General features: G+C 35.6%; 2 protein-coding genes across 8 annotated transcripts in view; one reads left to right on the forward strand and one right to left on the reverse strand.

The window, feature by feature from the left end:
* The first annotated feature begins 318 nt into the window (after window positions 1-318).
* Window positions 319-6,189, forward strand: CUNH12orf29 (chromosome unknown C12orf29 homolog). The gene is made up of 7 exons (XM_027679841.1): window positions 319-552; window positions 1,521-1,638; window positions 2,259-2,354; window positions 2,741-2,857; window positions 3,191-3,385; window positions 4,513-4,682; window positions 5,245-6,189. The coding sequence occupies exons 1-7, from the start codon at window positions 463-465 to the stop codon at window positions 5,431-5,433; spliced, it is 975 nt and encodes a 324-aa protein (XP_027535642.1). The 5' UTR covers window positions 319-462; the 3' UTR covers window positions 5,434-6,189.
* Window positions 6,190-19,407, reverse strand: part of CEP290 (centrosomal protein 290) — a 52,424-nt gene continuing 39,206 nt past the window's right edge. For 6 of the 7 annotated variants that reach the window (XM_027679830.1, XM_027679828.1, XM_027679829.1 and 3 more), the window contains 12 exons: window positions 18,807-18,930; window positions 17,588-18,238; window positions 16,397-16,531; window positions 16,019-16,105; window positions 14,088-14,252; window positions 13,641-13,763; window positions 13,182-13,342; window positions 10,131-10,272; window positions 8,466-8,539; window positions 8,217-8,320; window positions 7,289-7,374; window positions 6,190-7,012 (listed from right to left, as the gene is read on the reverse strand). In XM_027679830.1, coding sequence (XP_027535631.1) covers window positions 6,824-7,012; window positions 7,289-7,374; window positions 8,217-8,320; window positions 8,466-8,539; window positions 10,131-10,272; window positions 13,182-13,342; window positions 13,641-13,763; window positions 14,088-14,252; window positions 16,019-16,105; window positions 16,397-16,531; window positions 17,588-18,238; window positions 18,807-18,930 — 2,041 coding nt within the window. In that variant the 3' untranslated portion in view covers window positions 6,190-6,823. The remainder of the gene's footprint in view (window positions 7,013-7,288; window positions 7,375-8,216; window positions 8,321-8,465; window positions 8,540-10,130; window positions 10,273-13,181; window positions 13,343-13,640; window positions 13,764-14,087; window positions 14,253-16,018; window positions 16,106-16,396; window positions 16,532-17,587; window positions 18,239-18,806; window positions 18,931-19,407) is intronic. The other variant, XM_027679834.1, reaches the window with a different exon arrangement.

The raw sequence follows: 19,407 nt of genomic DNA on the forward strand, positions 1-19,407 counted from the left end.
AGAACCCTCAGGCACCAAGCTCAGGGAAGGAGAGGGAGAAGGGACTCCTGGCACCGGAGCACAGATTCTCTCCTGCAGCCCATGGTGCAGCCCACGGGGAGGCACCTGTGCCCCTGCAGCCCATGGAAGTCCACGGCGGAACAGAGATCCACCTGCAGCCCGTGGAGGGCCCCGCACAGGAGAAGGTGGATGCACCCTAAGGAGGCTGTGACCCTGTGGAGAGCCCTCGCTGGAGCAGGCTCCTGGCAGGACCTTGGACCCATGTAGGCAGGAGTCCACTCTAGTGGGAGCCGGGCAGGGGCCACCGCCTCGCTGACGGCCGATGGAGGGAGCCGGCCCCGGGCGCTCGGTCGCTCAGCAGCGCCCCGGGCGGGGCCAGGCGGACTCCATTTCCCGTGGCGCAGCGCGGCAGCGGCGGCGCAGGCGCGCTGCTGGGCGCAGCGGGAGCGGGCGGCCGTGGCCATGAGGCGGCGGAGCGCCGTGCAGCGCAAGGTGCCCTGTCTGTTCGTCACCGAGGTGAAGAAGGAGCCGTCGGCCAAGAGGGAGCGCCAGGTGCCCGGGACGGGGGAGCGGGAGGCAGGCAGGCGGGGCTAGGCCCGTGCACGAGCCCGGATGAAGTCGCTGGGTCGCGGGTTGCTACAGCACCGACCGTGTCAGGGCCGCCTGGCCACAGCCGAGTGGCTGCAGGTTTGGCTGCAGATTCTGAGCGGTTCTCCCTCTGAAATGCAGGGAAGAAGGGCTGTGTGGGTGCCGTTTCAGCTCAGCCCCACGCAGAAAGGTTGTCGCCCTGATGTTGTGTTTGCTTTTTGTAAGTGAAGGCCGCTCCTACGTGACCGCGCTGGGAACCTGTGTAAAACCACTCTGCTGTCCCCGCCTATGAGCCTCGTAGGGAAAAAAAGGAGCTTGTCTATTTCTTTGTTTTGTTTTGTTTTTGTTTGTTTTCATTTTGTGGTCGAAGGAATATCAGGCTTATGACAGAATAATTAATTTGAGGCTGTGAGACGTGGACAGGTTGGGGTGGCATTCACCTGCAGGTCTCCAGCTTGTGTTTCCTGATTTTAGTACCAGCTGCATAGTGAACTTGAATCCAGCTGGGTGACTCGGTCCCACTGGCGATTGACTTTTGGACCGAAGACCTGAAATGGTTGCAAAAAGGACAGTAATGTAATTGTTCAACTCAGGGTACCAGCACCATCGAAAATGGTCATGTAAGGGTACATCCCTACACTGGTATTCTTTCATACAGGAAAAGTGAACAGCGTTGGACTGGTCCCCTTCTTGTTTATATGCCCTATTTAAAGTGGAAAGCAAAATCATCTTTAAATGCTAATCAAGAATGGGAAAGGGGGAGAGAATTAGCAAACAGATTGCCTTGGTTCTTCTGTCTTAGAGCATTTTCCAAACTGTCAAGTTTTGAAGAAACAAGAGTGTGTTTCGAGAGTGTTAGAAATCAGTAGAGGCCAACTGTAAGGAGCCCTATGAGAGCAAGGCAATAACATAGCCACTCGTCTTCTTTTCAGCCATTTAAAGTTTTGGCAACTGAAGCTGTATCTGGAAAGGCATTAGCGGCAGATATACACAATGCAATTCCTACTGAAAAGGTGGACGGAACCTGCTGTTATGTAACTACGTATAAAGGTAATAAGGAAGACCCATATGCAGATTTCTCATGCTGACTAGAAGCCTTGCTTGACTTAGTTTTCACTTTCATGGTATGATTTATTTGCAGCTGTTGTGAGTTCAACTGTCATGAACCATCTTGACCACAAAGTAATAGCTACCATAGACTTAGGAGGTGTTTCTGAAGGTGTTACAGATTTTAGTCTCTAAAATACATGAAGTATGGTTTAAGTGAACATGACAATCTAGGAACTATTCCAGTTTTAAAATGTCCTATTAGTAAGCCTTCCTTGCACACTGGGACTTGTATAATGATGTCTAATTTCCTTGGGGAGGATTAATAGAATTATGGAGTTGGGGCGGAAATGAGAAGACTGTGATTCATTGCATCACTGGGGTTCTTGCCTTTCCGTGAAATTGTAAAAGACTTTGTATTACATTAGGCAAGACTGTATCTAGAATCTAAAATAGATTTTTAGATTCATATAGTATAACTTATGACTTTAAATAGCAGATTTGGATATAAAATTTCTCTAGTGGCAGTTGAGAATTCTTGCCTATTACACAGTTGATTTCAGTACTCTGCAGCATATGGTTACCTCAGTAACATGCTGGTTTTCTCTCTCTGGAAACTTTAGGGCAACCCTATCTATGGGCGAGACTGGATCGAAGACCCAGCAAACAAGGCGAAAAAAAGTTTAGACAATTCTTGCATTCATTGAAAGATTGCAAAGGTCTGTGAAGATTTCTTTCCTTCTTTTTGGCAAAGTAAGCCAGTTGGAAAAACTAGTCTAAGATGGGAAATGTCAGTGATCCTGCTCCAATTTTTTTAACGTCACTCTTTACTTTGAGAGCTTTAAACTGGCATAGGGAGCTATTTTTTTAATCTTTGTTAGTTTTTGAAATTTTAAACTACTTAAACGCTATGTGCTTCTTTAAACCATCCTAATTGTAGACTACTTGAGTGCGACAGATATTGGTGCTTGTATGAAGTAACTGGGACTACTGTCTGTAAAACAAGGTTTAGATCAATGGTACTTTAATAATTGCATTGAAAAACAACCAAAGCAAAACTGGCTAACAGTTTGCTGAAAACTAAATGTCGCATTTATATGTCTAGAATTTGCATGGAATATTGAAGAGGATTTCAAGCCTGTTCCAGATACCTGGATTCCAGCAAAGGACCTAGAGTTCTCTAATGGCAATCCGTTGCCCGATGAAAATGGACATATGCCAGGTACCTATGATGCAGCACAGGTAAAACTGGGGAAGGGGGTGGGTGAGGGTGGGTGTGTGAATTTTAGAGCGAATTAGAATTAGTTCCAGAGTTAAAAATAGTAGTTAATGTATTTTAAAAAAAAAGAATTGTAATGTCATTCATTCACTATCCAGGAAGGCATAAATATCACATTTGCATTCTTCTGGCATACAACAGTTTTTCTTGTTAATCTTTCTGTTTGTAGTTAACTGTGGTTTCTTGTTTTGTTTTTTTTTAAATGCATGTACAGGTCTAGTGCATACTTACTAACTTGAGATGTTTACTTTGGTAAAATGCAGTGTTTTCTCATAGGTTGGGTGCCTGTGGAGAAAAATAATAAGCAGTATTGCTGGCACTCATCTGTTATAAATTATGAGGCTGAAATAGCACTGGTATTGAAACGCCATGCTGACCCAGGGCTTCTGGAAATCAGTCCGGTGCCGTTATCAGAACTTCTAGAACAAACATTGGAGCTTATTGGGACTAATATTAATGCAAATCCATATGGTAAGTTTGTATGGTCTGTGCTTAAATACTTTTTTAATTTAGTGCTATTTTTGAGTGAAAACTATGCATTTTCTTTGTGTAAATTTTTTTTTAAAAGTTGTCTGGTAGCAACCTTCGTAGAAGGGAGAGAAAGGGCTAGCTGAAGGAACAGCCACCCAAAAATACCTTAGAAAGCTTAGTTGTCATGGGACTAGTTATCTCTATTAAACCTCAGTGCTATAAAAATGCTTTGCTTTAGTCTTTCAGAAAATATTTTGACTGGAAAAGCTGTTTTAAATATTACTATTAAAATGACTTTTTAAGATTGTTTCTTGTTGCCTTTTCTTCACTTTTTTTACTTGCTCTTCTGATGCTGTTTAGTCCATTGAAGTAGAAAATTTTATTCAACCATTTTTGGAGCCTCTAGAATTAGTCATAAGTTGCAATTTTTAAATTATGAAAATGGAATTTTTTTTAAGGAAGTGTAATTTAAGCTAAATTTTGGTTGTGGTTTCTTCCTTTAAAAGCCTTATAACAAAAAAACAATTAGGTATGAGCACAAGTGAGTTCTAATTTCAGAGCTTTGCTGTCAGGATAACTTGCAAGGATAGTCATACCTGGTCTAAGCATTTTCCCAGTATGTAAAAAGAACTGCAACAAAAAAAAAATCTAGTAGATGTATTCTTAGATGAAGATTTGTGTTGAACAGTCAGTGAAGAGGCAATGCAGTTGTTAACAGCCTGGCTTAAGTATTCATCCATATTCATGAAAAGATATGCCAGATTTTCTGGAACTAAGAAGTTTGTGTCAGTGACTGTGATCTGAAGTGTGGAGAATTTAGCCAGGGGCATTATGGTTACTGAGGAGGTGACCACAAGGACAAAATATACAACTGTAAAAATCTCTGCGTCATGTTTATTTTATTCAAAGGAGGAGGAGATTTAAATAAATAAATTAAAATGTGAGGATAGACAGCTGCATTTGATACTTAAAAATACACTTAATGTTTTGTTAAAGGCAGGACGATGTTGTAGTATCTAATAGAAATCCACAGAGTACTTTTAAGATAGCCACAGTAACAAAAATGAGAAAAATTTTAAGGTATCACATGTTAACTAACAGGAATATATTTGTTTCTTTAAACATAGGATTAGGAAACAAGAAGCACCCTGTACATCTTCTGGTACCACATGGAGCATTTGAAATAAAGAATCCACCTACTTTGAAGCAAAATGACATACTGTCTTGGTTTGAAAGCTGCAGTGAGGGTAAAATTGAAGGAATTGTATGGCACTGCCACGATGGGTGTTTAATCAAGGTAAATATAAGGATAGACATGTGAAAAACACTACAATAATTCACAGTATGTGAAGTATTGTACTCATTTTTTGTCTCTTTTTCCAAATTTTTTAATAATAAATGTCCTCCATCAAATGAGATGACAGTAGAATTAGTCAAGCCACTGAATCACTGCAATGATGACATTAAACATTTTCATTCCCAACATTATGCTAACAAAGTAATTGAGAACATAGTATTTTCTTGCCTCTCTATATAGGAATCTTTAATTTTAAAGCTTAATTCTTTTATTTAAAGATTAATTTCTTGTATTGATGACTTATGGAACAAGTATTATTAATAAGAATGTGATTTTTTTAAATTAGCACGTTTGTATTATTTCTGAAACTGCAGAGGACACCTTGGTACTGGTTTGCCTTTTGTGCTTCATTGTTACTCATGTTATTCAGATAACTGATTAATGGTTTTAAGTGCCCTAATGCAGAGGATCCTAGAATCCACACATACCCACACCCCCCCAAGCTGGAAGTTGTGCTACTCTATCAAAATTGCTGAGCTGATCTTCTTTCTTTTTATTTTAGCTCCATCGCCATCATCTTGATTTACCCTGGCCACTTGCAGAGACATACCTGAATTCTCAGCCTGTTGTAATTTCTTTTAATAGAACTAAATATGAATGTGACTTTGAACCAAAGAGTTTGTTTCACCATTTCTCAAACTTAGATGGTCAAAGATTTGACAGACTCAAAGATATCAAGTTTGATGCTTAAAATGATTTTCTGCTTTTAAGTTAATTGTTCCATGTGCTGCATTCCTCTTACCTGTGTCTACCACAGAACTTTTTACAAATAATCTTCTAGTTTAGGCAACAGCCCAGGTACTGTATCATTTTAAGTTTATCCTAAATGACTAATTTTAGATAACAGAGATCTGACAGCCAAAGCGAGATCTAGTTTCCAGCATGTTTATTTTCTTTTCTGAAGAATCCTTAACTTTTGAACCCATTTCTGGAAACTGTCAACATTAAGTGTAAGAAGTATGTTGTCTATCACTGGGTTGTTCTAAAAGCTTAGTTAATGAATGCAATCAAATGGAAAAGTTACATGGGTTGCACTTCTAAAAATATAATTGTTATGACACTATTATATGTAGGATTCAGACTTAGGATCTAGTTTCTTTACAGTAAAGAACATATTTCTGATGGGACCAGAATTTGTCTAAAATTTGATAACTTTTTTTTAAAGTAGTAACAGTTTCTTATAGGGCAAAACTTTTCCCTGTATTATTTAACATAAGCATTATGCTATTTCTCGAAACCCCAATTACCCTCTCTCCTACAGGCACTTCCACTATTTTGGGACAAAAAGAGTAAATAACAGAAAGTATACTAGTTTTATTTTGGAGATCCTTAGTAATTGGAGAGAGACGTGGTTTAATAATTTCCACTTACAACCGCATCTCACTTAGGAAACTTCAAGGCCATATTAAGTACAATAAGGCATATAAATAATAAAGGTGAGACTGAATGATTGTTTGAGTTGGTTTTATTTTATGTCTGCTATAAAAGTATACATCCAGCTTTATAAAATATACAAAATAAAAAAATCAATTATGTACAAAAATACCATTGGTTTGGCTGAAATACTATAGTTTAATTTTCAGTTCTTTGTTCTTGGGTTTTTTAAATTTGAGGTAAAAATAACCAGGGATGTAAAAACAGACATCCCACATACTGACCCTGAGTTGAGTTAAACAGCATGGTCAGATGAGACAGCAACTGCAAATTATCTATTCTTATTAATCTCGAATTTAGCACACCTAGCTACATATGCTGACATTTTAAGAGTTTCTCAACTTTTAGGATAAGCCCAAGGTTTCAACTTCACCTGAAACCTGTGTATTACTCAGTTTAACTGTTCCGAATTAAAATGTGATACTGTGAAGGAGCTGGGAGAGGTAAAACTCACTTTTATTTTGACTGATGTATATAAAACTGACCATAAACTGTTGACTAATCCAATTCTGCATTCTTAGGTGTGTGCAAACTAGTGTAACTTTAAGAGACTTGTATTATTCTAAGATAATCACAGACAAATGAATATTACATAACTGCTGTGGCATTTATTTTTTGTATTAATGCTGAGAATACTAAACACTAGCCTAATCAACAGCAATGTTGCCTGGACTATGCACTTGAATGCCAAACTCTTCAGAAAGCTGCTTCAACCTCTCTTCTAAGATTATATTTTTTTTTACTTCTTCATTGTAGTTATATTTCAGATCCTCAAGTTCTTCAAAAAAGGAAGGGTCATAGTTTTCTAATTCTCTTCTCAGCTTTTTTGTCTCCTCCTATTGAGAAGAATGAAGGAGTTCCACCTTTATCAAGAACTTTGTTAATACAGCACAACAACTTTTTTCCTTTGTCTTGAGAGGTTAAATGATGAGATAATAAGGATGTTATCTAGAGACAAAAAAACTCTACCCATAAACTAAAAACAAAATAGGCTTTGTAAACATAATGGTTTGAAATTGACTTGGACATTAAATATTGAGATATTAAACAGCTCTTTCTAGCTAACCGTAATTTTACTCATTATCTTGCCTAGGATGATCCTTGCAACTCACCTTTAATTGCTGTTTTTCCAGCTCTAGGGCTTTCAGCTGTGTCTGGAGGTCAGCTATTTTATCCTTTTCTACAATTTCATTATGCCCTGTAAAAATAACGATGATTTTTTGTGAAATGTAAAGTAACGAAAATCCATGGCATGAATAATCTTGTTCGAGTAGTTCTGCATCTCCTGAAAGCTGAAACAGTTGAAGTGTGTAAACCCAGCTGGGATCACCAAAAATTCAAGTGATCTGGGCTTTTCCTTAGTTCTTGTAAAAATCAGACAGTGGTGTCTAGTTCCTGTGATTGAATGCAGTAGTCCAGTGACCAGTATGTTAGCACACTTCTGAGAAATATGACATATACGCTTTCCCTGAATTAAGCGCAGGAAGTCTGGAAATAACATTAGGATCTTGTTATGTGTATTCTTGAATTCAAGAGGGTTAGTTTGTTTTGGTTTTATTCTTCCAGTCATGTGGCAATGTGCTGCTCTGTAGTGTTCTGCTTTTTCCATGGGACTGATGCCTGCTAAATCTTAAGTTATTCACAGAGCTGGAAGTAGGCAGTCATTCTTTAGCAGCTTAGAAACCAAAGCAAAAGAGTATTTTAGTGAATGACTGATATCTTAGAAACAGTCTTTTGAGGCTAATAAAACAAGTGGTGGCATGAACTATACATCTTGTGAGGGAGAAATCATGCAAAGATTACAGTCTCTTGCTCAGGATAATTGATTATGGAGATTTTTACTAAGAATTCTCTACAAAAGGCCTGTATATTACTCAAAAATCCAAGGCCTTAGTCTGCTACAGTTTACACTATTTTGGCATTAATCTAAATCAAACAGTTTTTTAGATTTATTATCACTTTGCACAAACATATTAAGTAAAAATAGTTTTAGGCCCCAAATATAGGAAGATCTCTATTTTAGGTATTGAAAATTATTACCAACTGCCAGATCTTCACTTGTGTAGGTGTGTCTGTGGTGCTTATAATCCTCCATCTGGTGCACTAGTTCTGCTTTTTCTTTCTCTAATCGATTATTAGTTAATCTGGAATATAAAACAATTTTAGAATAATTTTAAAAATTATTAAAATATTTTAGAACTTTAACTAGAAATTAGCAATAGACATTTCCTGGTCATTCTTATTTCACGCATATTGGCTGAGGTATTTATTTATTTAGAAGTACATTACCTTAAAAGCTGAAGCTCCTTGATGAGGCTTTGCTCTGTCCTTGCACCTTCAGGAAGGTATTTGAGAAGCTTAATCTTAAAAGAAAAATTAAGAAAGTTTTACGTATGAAAACAGCATCCACAAACAACATAGTTCAGATAGAGTTTTCTTGGACCCAGGATTGAAAAATAAATGAAAATAATACTGAAGATGTAACCAAGTACTAGGTTATCAAAAAAAAAAAGACCAAGTGTTCATCTACTGACAGTTTGTATGAAGCTAATTCTCAGCAGCCTTTTCAAAGTTAGCATAGATCATTGCTACATATTTCATGAAGGATGAAAAAAAGTATTCAGAAGTTAGATTTACAAAAAAAGTTAGACACATAATTTAGTCAGCATAATTTATACAGATGCTTAAGGAAGTGATATGCCTAAGTCATTAAGTGCTTTAAAAATACTACTGACGTACTTATTTGCATCCCTAGGTGTTCAAGTTCCTTTTGAAAGATAATATGAAAAGCCTGTAATTTCGTGGTGAAAACCCAAATGAGTGTACATTGACTAGGTATGACCTGCAGTCATTAAGTTAGAATAGGTCCCTGACCAGAGAGGGAACAAACCTCTAGAAGTGCCTTTTGTTAAAGATGCTAAAGCAAAAAAATTCATGTTCTAAATAGAAGATAATATACAGTTTATGAATGTGGTGACAATTTATGAACCCTCATGAGGCTACTGTTAATGATAGGTTTTTGTTCTGTTTCTACCTAAAATGGTAAGGATCTGGGTACCACATAATGAAAGATTTTTATCTCTGAGTTAATTTTGCTGCTGGTATACACTTCATGTTAATAACACTGACATTATAGAAAAGGGAAAACAAGCAAAAATTAACAAAATGGTTGTTTTTTAGGAATCAATTCCAAGTTCTTTTTATTGAACACATCTACTTTCTTACATAATATACATATGAATTCCCACACTGTAAGTTTTGTATTTGATGCCTTACACTGAAAATGGCTGGTACAAGACCATTGTACAGTGTGGGGAAGAAAACACGTACATATTAACAAACGAGAAGATGGAAGCTGACCTAGGTGAATAGTCGTAGGACTGCATCTCTGGAGTACTTAAAAGCCAGAATGTGGTACATCTTTTCAAAGGTACCTGAGTTTTAAAATTACATCAACTCTTCCACACATAAAATAGTATCTGAAAGACTTATGAGAGGCTACATGTAAGAGGCCGTGTTGGAAACAAATCAAGATCCCATTTGGGATGGCTAAGTCAATCCTCTGCCCTGAAAACCTGTAAGGAGTAGAGAAGTCCCTGCAGCAAACTTACTCTGCAGAACAAGCTAGAAGGATTTTAAAGACCATTTGAAGTATCTGTACTTACAGGCTTCCATGTGATCAGTGAAACTATAGTAAAAAAAGGCGTACGGAAGAACATAGCAGAAAAACATAGTTTCCCCTTAAGGCTGCAAGTCAAGAATATATATTGATAATATGTGGTAAACCTCATTAATTGGCTAAAATATGTAAATATATTTGAGGCAACTATGACTGAAAAAACTGTAAAAGAGAATTAGAGAAGAAATAACTACTTTGCCACTACAGACATTAGAAAGACATAAATTAATAGTAATCATTCTATTCTCAGAGTCATCTGGCTAAATTTTACTCACTTGTTCTTTTAGATCTTGTAAATTTTTATCAGCATTGTGTTCACGTTCTCTTGCTTCCTGAAGTAGCCGTTTAAGGTCAGCAATGCTTTGGGTTTTTTTAGCAATATCCATTTCCATTTCCTTCAACTTAGTTTCATGCATCCTGGTAGTAGTTTTATTTAGAAAAAGATAAGAGCAGAAATACAGATTTAAATATGAGAATAAATGCCATAAAATAAACCCTAAAATATGCTTGGGGCATTGGCTTGAAAATAATTACTGGTCTTATAAATACAGTGTGCTGAAAGAAGCATAATGAAAAATATATATTTAATCTTAGAATAAAAGCTTTTCCAGATATTACATTTTTGTGGATCTTTCTTTGTGTCTACCTTTTATTAAAGCGTGATGGGAATCTTTTCATGCTATTGCACATAAACACCAAACTACTTCGTGCTAAAAGGATGCCTGTTACTGATGCAGTATGTAGAGTGGTAGGGTCTTACTTCAGTGTTGTACCTTTGACAGTATTTTTCTTATTATTTAATAATTTATGGAAAATAATGTACTAATACAGATACAGAAGAGGAAGACTCCAAGGGCAAAACTGTTCTACAATAAATTAGTTTACCCTGAAGTAACAGCAGTCTGAGAATGACTCCATTTTGCTTTCAGCTGTACAAGGCTACAAAGAGGTTTGTGTAGAATCCAAAATGTTGGAAGGTACCTCTGGAGATCATGTAGTCCAGTCTCCCATCTGAAGTGGATTATCAGATAGCAAACATTTTGCTCCATGTCAAAGAGCCTTCTGAAGGGTCCCTTGAATGACACTCCTTTGCCCTATTGAATACTTTCTGTTACCACATATGCTTTGGAACATGTGCTAGTGAGGTGGATTGCATGTTAAAGTGCCTCAAGCAGCTCCTCTGGATTAGTAATCTCTTAATGTTTTTAACTTACTTTAAATTCATGTTAAATTAAATGCACATAAAAGTTTTTATTCACAAGCTGAAATAGGCAAGTACAATTAAGCACAACCATGTATTTTATAGCTGTCTATACACAACTACATAATCTCTATCAAGTAAATAGGACTAAGTAGAAATGTTCTTCCAAAGAAGTGAAGAACTAAAAGAATAACTGTATTAGAACTACTGAACCTACACTAAGTGTTAAGGGCCTACCATCTTCACTGCATGTTCGTATCTTTCTCCTGTGGTCAGCAGCCAGTTTTGCCCACCTTCCTTATGGTAAATATGACCTTGCATAGAGACATTTTATCTCACTAGATAGTGTGGGGAAAAGTTAAAGAAAAGGAATGGCTTTCTGAAGTTTTAGTGAAATGAAATGGCTCAGCAATATGCCAGAGAAGCACAAGAACTCCCCCAAGGGATCATGTGGGAGTGCAAGATGGAAGTGGGTAAAATCTTGGATATCAACAGTGATCTGACTTAAGATGAAATTAGAGAAGTCTCTCTCCTATCCAGCTGATTTTCTGCCCTAATAAGATTACTGTCAGAGGTTCTGATTTTGTAGATACCTTTCACGTCTGTTTACAACTGTTCAAGCGTACTTTTGCAGTACATCATCTTATTTCATCCTGAGATAATACAGGAGTCCAGACCTAAGGATTTTTTTACCAAAAATTTGCTCTATTCAACTCTTATGCAGGACACAGGCTGCTTATTTCTCTTAATAGCCTAAGCACTGTCACATTTCTTTTGTCCTTTTCTGAGGTCCAGCAGTACAAGAGATGATATCCAACTAAAAACTTGCCTCGAGAAGGGCAAAATTCTCCTTCCTCATCCACTTTGATGAATCATGAGCATATTTCATGTGAACGTATCTTGATATATATATATATAAAATTCTATATCAATCTGTTCATTATATCTGTTCATCTATATGTTAGTGTGACATATAACTACTATTTTTGTGCTAGTCACAGCTCAGTAATGAAACGGGTTTAATAGTAACGCTTCTTGGACTGACCATGGCTTTTGGAGTGACCATTTGCCAAAATCATATCTGTAAGCAAACCAGAAACCACAGAGCAAAAGAGCTTGCTTCTAGAAAAGAATGAATGGAATTAGAGTTGTTCAGGCTGTAGAGTTAAGATCTCCAGCCTGTGTAAGTAGGTTGTCACAGAAAAAGTATAAAATTCCACTAATTGTGGAGGTAAAGATAAATTAAAAAGTAATTCTGCTTTACAACTTAGGCATACAATCATAAAACTTCTTTTTAGTTTGTTCCATGTTGTGTGATACAAGTGATAGGTAACTTTCAGATAACTTATTGCTAAAGAGTTGTTCACATTTACTAGTATTAGCAAACAAAAAATTTTTTTGATGCTGATTTCCAAGTCTGAGTTTTATCTAAAAATCAAGAAACGGTGATTCCCAAACTTCATTTTATATACTGGAAAAGATACGGCTGATCTCGGTTTTTCTCCCTTCTACAGAAAGCAGAATCAACTGGCTGGCTGCAATTCTGGGCCTACAGAACACACAGGAAGGATCTTCTCCTGTGCCTACTTGTCCCAAAGACTATAGAAATCACAGTGGCTTTTCTAACACAACCTCTGCACATTCATATGGTTAAAGGTAGATTCAAATGCTACTAAACTGGAAAATGCAGGTTTCTGGCTTCAATTTTTTGTTTCAGATTGTTGTTCATGCAGTAAATTATTGAAATACTTTCTGTGTTCAGCAGAAATGCTGACATTGCACAAAGCAAAAATACAATATGTTTAAGCAGCAGGGAACACAAAATACTTCCTTTACCTGAACTATCCAGAGATTTAGAGCTGATCTGAAGAATGGAGATAAATAACTGGCTTCTATATAGAGGAAACAGCTAACAAGGCCAGTATTTAAAGACACTAGGTCTCTGCTAGATTCATATCAGAGACTGATTCTATATATTAATATAGAACCAGAAAATAAATTATGGATAATATAAAACTATCTTCAAAAGAGAGATGAAAAATTATGAAAGTGTAATTTGTTTGTTAATATTTAAAGAGGATTTAACACTTGTGTTTATCTTCTTTACTACATTCTTAATTCCTACCTTGTTACAATGGACTTCCAGCTTTTGCTGTCAGCTCCATCAAGTTGGCTCTCAGCCAAATTTAGCTTCTTAATGGTTTCCTCCAGCTGTACAGTTAACTTTTCATTTAATATCTCCAAGTTATTCTTCGCTATTCGTAGCTTCTCTGCACTGTCAGCTTCCTGTTGTTCAGTAAAAGCAAATGTTTATAGAATACTTAACCTCACATGAAACACAGTATTATTTAAAATGATGGTGAGATAGGCTGATTTAGAGGAAAACTGCATCCAAGATTACTAGCACTTCAATTTCTGAATTCTGTCTTGCCCGAGTCCTTGGATATCTCTTCTCTACATATAATGAAAAAATCTGTCATAGCAACATCAGTGCTATATCAACCATTAAAGAAAACAAACCAACCATGTATTTACATACTTGCCACAACCAGTGGAATAAAGGGATGCATTATAACGACTGTACCTTTTTCAGTTCTTTACGCAGTCTTTTGTTTTCAGCAATGACTTTTTCCATTCCTTTGTTTTTAGATTCAAAACGCATACTCAGCTGGTCCCCCAGATCACGTTTCATTTTTTCCATTTCAGACTAAATATCAAACAGTTTGTTAAAGCACATATACATTGCTTAGTAGAAAATTTCAGATTTCAATTTTTAAAACACAGCATAGTTACAGCTACCTAGCACAATAAACATAACATTTTGTCAAATAATTAAATATATCCTTAAGGTACAACATACCTTATTCAGCATGTTATGCTAAAATTAAGTTCTGCTTTTCTGTTCTATATGTTTCATATTTTTAAAACACTTGTGCCAATCAATATCAACAACAGCCTTGCTGCTCCACTTCTTTTACTAACTTGCATATAAACTGTTACCTAAATACAGTCACTGGAGTTAATTCAGTACCTTTAGCCCCTCATTTTCCTTTTCAAGACCAAGTAATTTCTCATTAGAAACCACAGCTGGTGCTTTCTTCAGTTCTTCATTTTCTCTTTGGAGTCTCTCTACAACCTTTTTCATTAAACCAATTGTTTTTTCCAATTCTGGGACTGTCTTCCCACTTCTACCAGCCTATAGAGAGGGGGGAAAAAAAAGTAAAAGTAAGCAAATAGTTCATCTTAACATTCTAAGATACTCTAAATCTTACTTTATTGCTTATTTTCCCATTGCAACTCATAAAAAAAAAGATGCATTATTTTGGTATAACTAGAATTTCTTGCATGCTTAGTTCCCCAAAATGTCTAATAATATATTCACCCCCAAAGTCAACGTGTCAGCTCCTGCATTTTCTATGTTACCCAAGAAAGCTGCAGTTAAGTCTCAAAATCTGCTGTACTTTATGAACTAAACTGAAATATTAGGAAAATAAATCAAAGAACTACTTAATTTTTAGCTTTTCTTGTAGACCAATTCCCCAGTCCAACAGACTGTGCAATTGTTTAAATGCTAATACCGTTAGGAGGACTGGAGGAGAATAATGGCTGGGAGCTTGAGGGAGGAAAAGAGGGCCGTTTTTTAGCCTCCCTACTTCTGCTGAGTTAAAGTCACAAGAGAACTACATTTTAAAGCATAGATCTCCCTTTCCAAAGGCATATATTCTTCTTGCAAAATGATAAATAAATAAATGTGGGGGAAAAACTTGTAATTTCTCCATTTTTCTTCTTTCACTACATTAATTGATGAGTTAGAAAAGCTGTTAAAGAGTCTTCAAAACCATTTATTTTTTCATCATTTTTGTAGTGATTTCCTCAGCAATAATAATTTAAAGATGCTGACTCTAGTTCTAGGCCCATGAGGTACCTCCTTTTCTTTCTAAGAAAGGAGCATAGTACAGTGTAAAATAGGGAATATTTTACTCCCTGGAGCTCCACATAAATCTATATAGCAACCAAGTCTCAGAAGTAAAAATTACTTATTTTTCTTCTCTAAAGTAATTGGAAGATTAGGAGGTTTGTGTTGGTACACAACAGAGTTAAAGAAAAACCTGTCACATCTTGGTGCCTGAAAAGGAAAGAAAAGAACAAAATTTGCTGCCTTCTCAGAACCCTTGCATACAACAGTTCCATAAACTGAATTGCCTTGTCCAAAAATTACCACTGCACAAGAAGAAAAAATAAACAAGCAGTTCACACAAGGTTTGAGTAAAAGAATGGAAAATTATCTTTTCCAGGTACCCAGAAGCAGAACTCATTCTCCTTTTATACTGAAAGAGCTACGAAGGCACTGAAGAGTTTTTATTAAGTCAGCTTCTTTTAAGAGGTCATACAAATAGTCTGACAAGTTAGGGGCAAGAAACATATTGGGCACTGCTGAAGACTTTTTTTCCTTTAACTTCTGATATATTGCTCTATTAAAGTAGTTAACAGTAGCTGGGGTAAAATTTAATTGTGTCATTTTGTGTAGTACAACAAACAAAAACCTTCACTAGAAATAACTTACACTTTCTAACATCTGCATCAAGTCAAATAATTTAATTAATTATTTAAATTATATACATTATATATATTAGTGTATATATTTAAAATATATGCATTAATATAATTTTCATTATTACAGCTGTAACTTAAATTTATTGTATAAATATGTTTCTGAAGATAACTAATCCAAGTGATAAAGTAAGGCCATGATAGTGTATATATTTAAGTGTAGCTGTAGTCCTTCTAATGGTCCTGTTAACTTCATTTCATTAATTTATTATAGCAGTTTATCAATAAAATAAACAAGGACAATTAATATTTGCTTTTGTTTGATTCCAAGTAATTTAGCTTCAATAAAACTTTGAGCTTTTTCTTTTCATTGTCATTTAATTATGATGAAAATGCTGATACAATACTCACCCCTCTAACGCTGCCCAGCTTTCGTTCAACATCTGCTTTCTCTTTTTTGAGAAGTTCGCACATTTCTTTTAAGTCATCTACTTGGTCCTACCAAAAAAAAAAAGGCAATAAGCAATTTAATTAGATGTCAAATTGATGAGAACAGTTGATGAACAAAATTACAATTGGTATTTCAATTGGTTAACTTTGAAAAATTTAAGAGAAACCACTTGCCTATATTAATGACATTTTCTATCATTTCTACCAGCAATTCAACCTTCTCAACTTCTGTAAAAACATGAAAAACTTACAGTATGTACAGAAAAAATATCCATTTCTTTTTAAACAATTCCCTAACCTGTGTCAGAGTAAAGGGGACTAAAGGTAAAAAGATGTTACCTTTAGTCTTGGCAAATCTTTATTGGCCTGCTCTAGCTGGAATCTTAGCTCAACATTTTCAGATGACAATCTTAGATTTTCCTTTAAAACTTCTTGTTCTCTTCGATACTGATCACTTGACCCTATTCCTGATGTCTTGAGAAAAGAGAAGGGAAAAAAATTATTAAGTCGTAATGCATTAATTCAATACAACTATCAGTTGTAGCTCATGAAGAGCAACAGATAATTAGTATTTTTCACAGAAATAAAATAAGATGGTATTATCACCAGTTTTGATCTAATCTACTTTAACACCTCTTACATTTCCTAAACTCGCTTAACTGTTAAGGGAAGTTTACAAATTAGTATAAACCAGTAAAAATTTCGTCCAACCAAAATTAACTCTCAAACTATTGGGTAGAAATAAATTCCAAAATCTAAAAGACAAAAAAGCTACTGAGTGTAGTTAAGTTGTGACACTGTTTCTGGGAACAGCATTCAATTTTAAGGATATATTCTGATAGTTTTTTAAATAGTAAATATGTCATAAGACATTTCAGTTATGTCAAACAGATCACAGAGCAAGTCAGGAACAGTAGTATGTAACTCTTGTTCTTAGTTTGTTATTTCCTACAATCTTAAGTCTTTATCCATGGAGGCTAGTAATTTCTATTACATGAAGAGTGCTTTGCATGTTTTATATTGCCAATTCAAATCATAACTATATGGTAAATTATTTTGCCTGACTAGTAAAGGGTAAAACCTTTTAATGATATAATAATCAGTGTTTTTCACTTATGTAATTATGGAATTAACTTTATAATTCATTACTTTACCAGTAATAAGAAGAATAAACTATTTGCTTCAATAAAGCATATTTTTTAGTATAAGTAAGTCTAAGTAAGAAGTAAGTGTAAATAAGAAGATATCATAAGTCTCTTAAAGAATGAAGGTCATCAGCTAGCTGCATGTTATCATTGAAGTTTTTTTGTAAATTCTCTGGATCAAAATTTTAGTATTGACAGTAGCTTGTGAGTTGTCATGCATGCCTATCATGAAAGTACAAGGTTTGCTTCATGGACCACTTGATGACTAGACTTCAATATCCCTGCAGACCATGCATAGGAGAGCATGGCTTTATCAAAATCAAACTATTCTATTTCTTTATCATTTATACTGAAGAAATGCTAGGGGGACACTACAGTATCAAACCTTGGGCATTTCACAAAATTCTGAGGTTGTTTCAACCCTTTCTGTACAGCTTCGGTAATTTTCATGTTTATTCTCTGCAGTGTGTTGATTCATTTCATTATTCACATTTATTTTGTCTGCTTCATAGTCATTAGCTTGAGTAGAAAGTTCCCCTGTATCAGACTGATTGCAGGTCATTCTGTCAGTATCAGGCTCTTCTACACCTTCTTCTTCATCCACATTTGATTGTTTGAAGATTTCTTGCTTGCTCTCCTCTTCTTCACATTCCTCATTAACTTTTCCTTTTTCAGGCTGGGTTATATTTTCTTCTTTTTCACTGCAGTTCTCTTTATCATATTCAGCTATATTTTTGTTCTCCAATCCTTCTGTAGAAAAATCTGTGTCCTTCCATTTCTCACTATCTTCAGGATGCTGTTCAGGAGACACTTCTGTGCTTGCATCTGCAGTAGCCTCCTGGCCTTTGTTGTGCATGATGCAAGTTTGTGTGTGTGCTTCCTCATCTATTTCATTGCCATCAGTAATGCTATTATTAGCCTGATGTATCATTTCATCCCTACTTGAAACAGATTTCTTTTGAAGGAAATTCAGATACTTTTGTTTACTGACAGTGATAGGAACAGACTTGGTCAGTTCAGTTTGGTCACATCTACTCTGATTCAAGTTGAAGATAGAGTGAAGCATGAAAGAAAAGCAGAACACAGTAAAATAAAACAGGAAATAAAGAAAACTAGAATGTACTGTTTAGTCTATTCTTGAAAGATTAAGGTAACTTAATAATGCAAAGCTAGCAATATAATGAACCTTGTAAAAATCAAAGCACAACAAAAACACCTAATGTAACTGAAATGTAGCTCAGTATTTCCCCAAATTCTGTGCATCCTAAATTTTCAATCAATATGTAATATAAAAGTAATCTCTCAGTTGCAGACTCATATATTTAAAAATACATTTTCCTTATTTCTCCACATATACTAGAATACTGAATATTTCAGTGTCTACCCATAGAACACAGAAACTATAAGTTTTGGGGGTTGGGTGATTTTTTTAGGTTTCTTTTGTTGTTTTAAAACCACTAAAAGCTGAGTATTTCGTATCATGTTCTAGAATACTGTCATTTGAATAAAACCACCTAAATGACACGGAATACCAAATAGATAACAAATATTTTTTATAAGTAGGTGCATTTCCTCTAGGTAATTTGGTTATATTATTAACTTACTGAGGGTCTTGAAAATGTCTCTCTTGAATATTGTCTCTGCAATGCATGAAGCTTTTCCTGGAGGTATAGGTTTTTGAAATGTAAATCTTCTACAACAGAATCTCTTGGGATTGCTTGCAGTGTTCTACATCAAAAAACAAGTCAAGCCAAAACAAACAAACATCTATTAATGCAGAAAAACATCCCTTAAGGTAAAAACACCATGAACTTCTGGATTTCTAGGTTGGATTTTCCAGTATTACTGAGCTAGTTATTCTACATCAATGTTAGCCATATAAACTATTCGAACTAACACCTAGGAATGGACAATACATACATGTACAGCTTCTTCTACTCAGATACATTATCCACTGTAATAGTGGATACACTAATTAAGAATACACTCCCTAAGTGCACTTAGCAGTTTCAGTAACTTCCACCAACTCTAAACTGTAGTTATAATTTTACACAATAGGAGCAGTATGTTTTTCATATTATTTAGCTTTTTAGAATAATGAACCAATGCTGCATATTCTCTTAACATGCACAACTGCTCCCAAATAGTTTTAAGTTTGCTCATCACAGACTCAAAGAATAATTTTTTTCATTCCTGTCTGTTTTT

The sequence above is a fragment of the Neopelma chrysocephalum genome, unplaced genomic scaffold, assembly GCF_003984885.1.
Source record: "Neopelma chrysocephalum unplaced genomic scaffold, ASM398488v2 Primary Assembly neopelma1_59, whole genome shotgun sequence".
Lineage (NCBI taxonomy): Eukaryota > Metazoa > Chordata > Aves > Passeriformes > Pipridae > Neopelma > Neopelma chrysocephalum.

Coding starts and splice junctions, on each gene's coding strand:
- CUNH12orf29 (XM_027679841.1), top strand. CDS start 463: ATGAGGCGGCGGAGCGCCGTGCAGCGCAAGGTGCCCTGTCTGTTCGTC. Junction 2,355..2,740: donor TTCATTGAAAGATTGCAAAG/GTCTGTGAAGAT, acceptor TTATATGTCTAG/AATTTGCATGGAATATTGAA. Junction 4,683..5,244: donor ACGATGGGTGTTTAATCAAG/GTAAATATAAGG, acceptor TTTTTATTTTAG/CTCCATCGCCATCATCTTGA.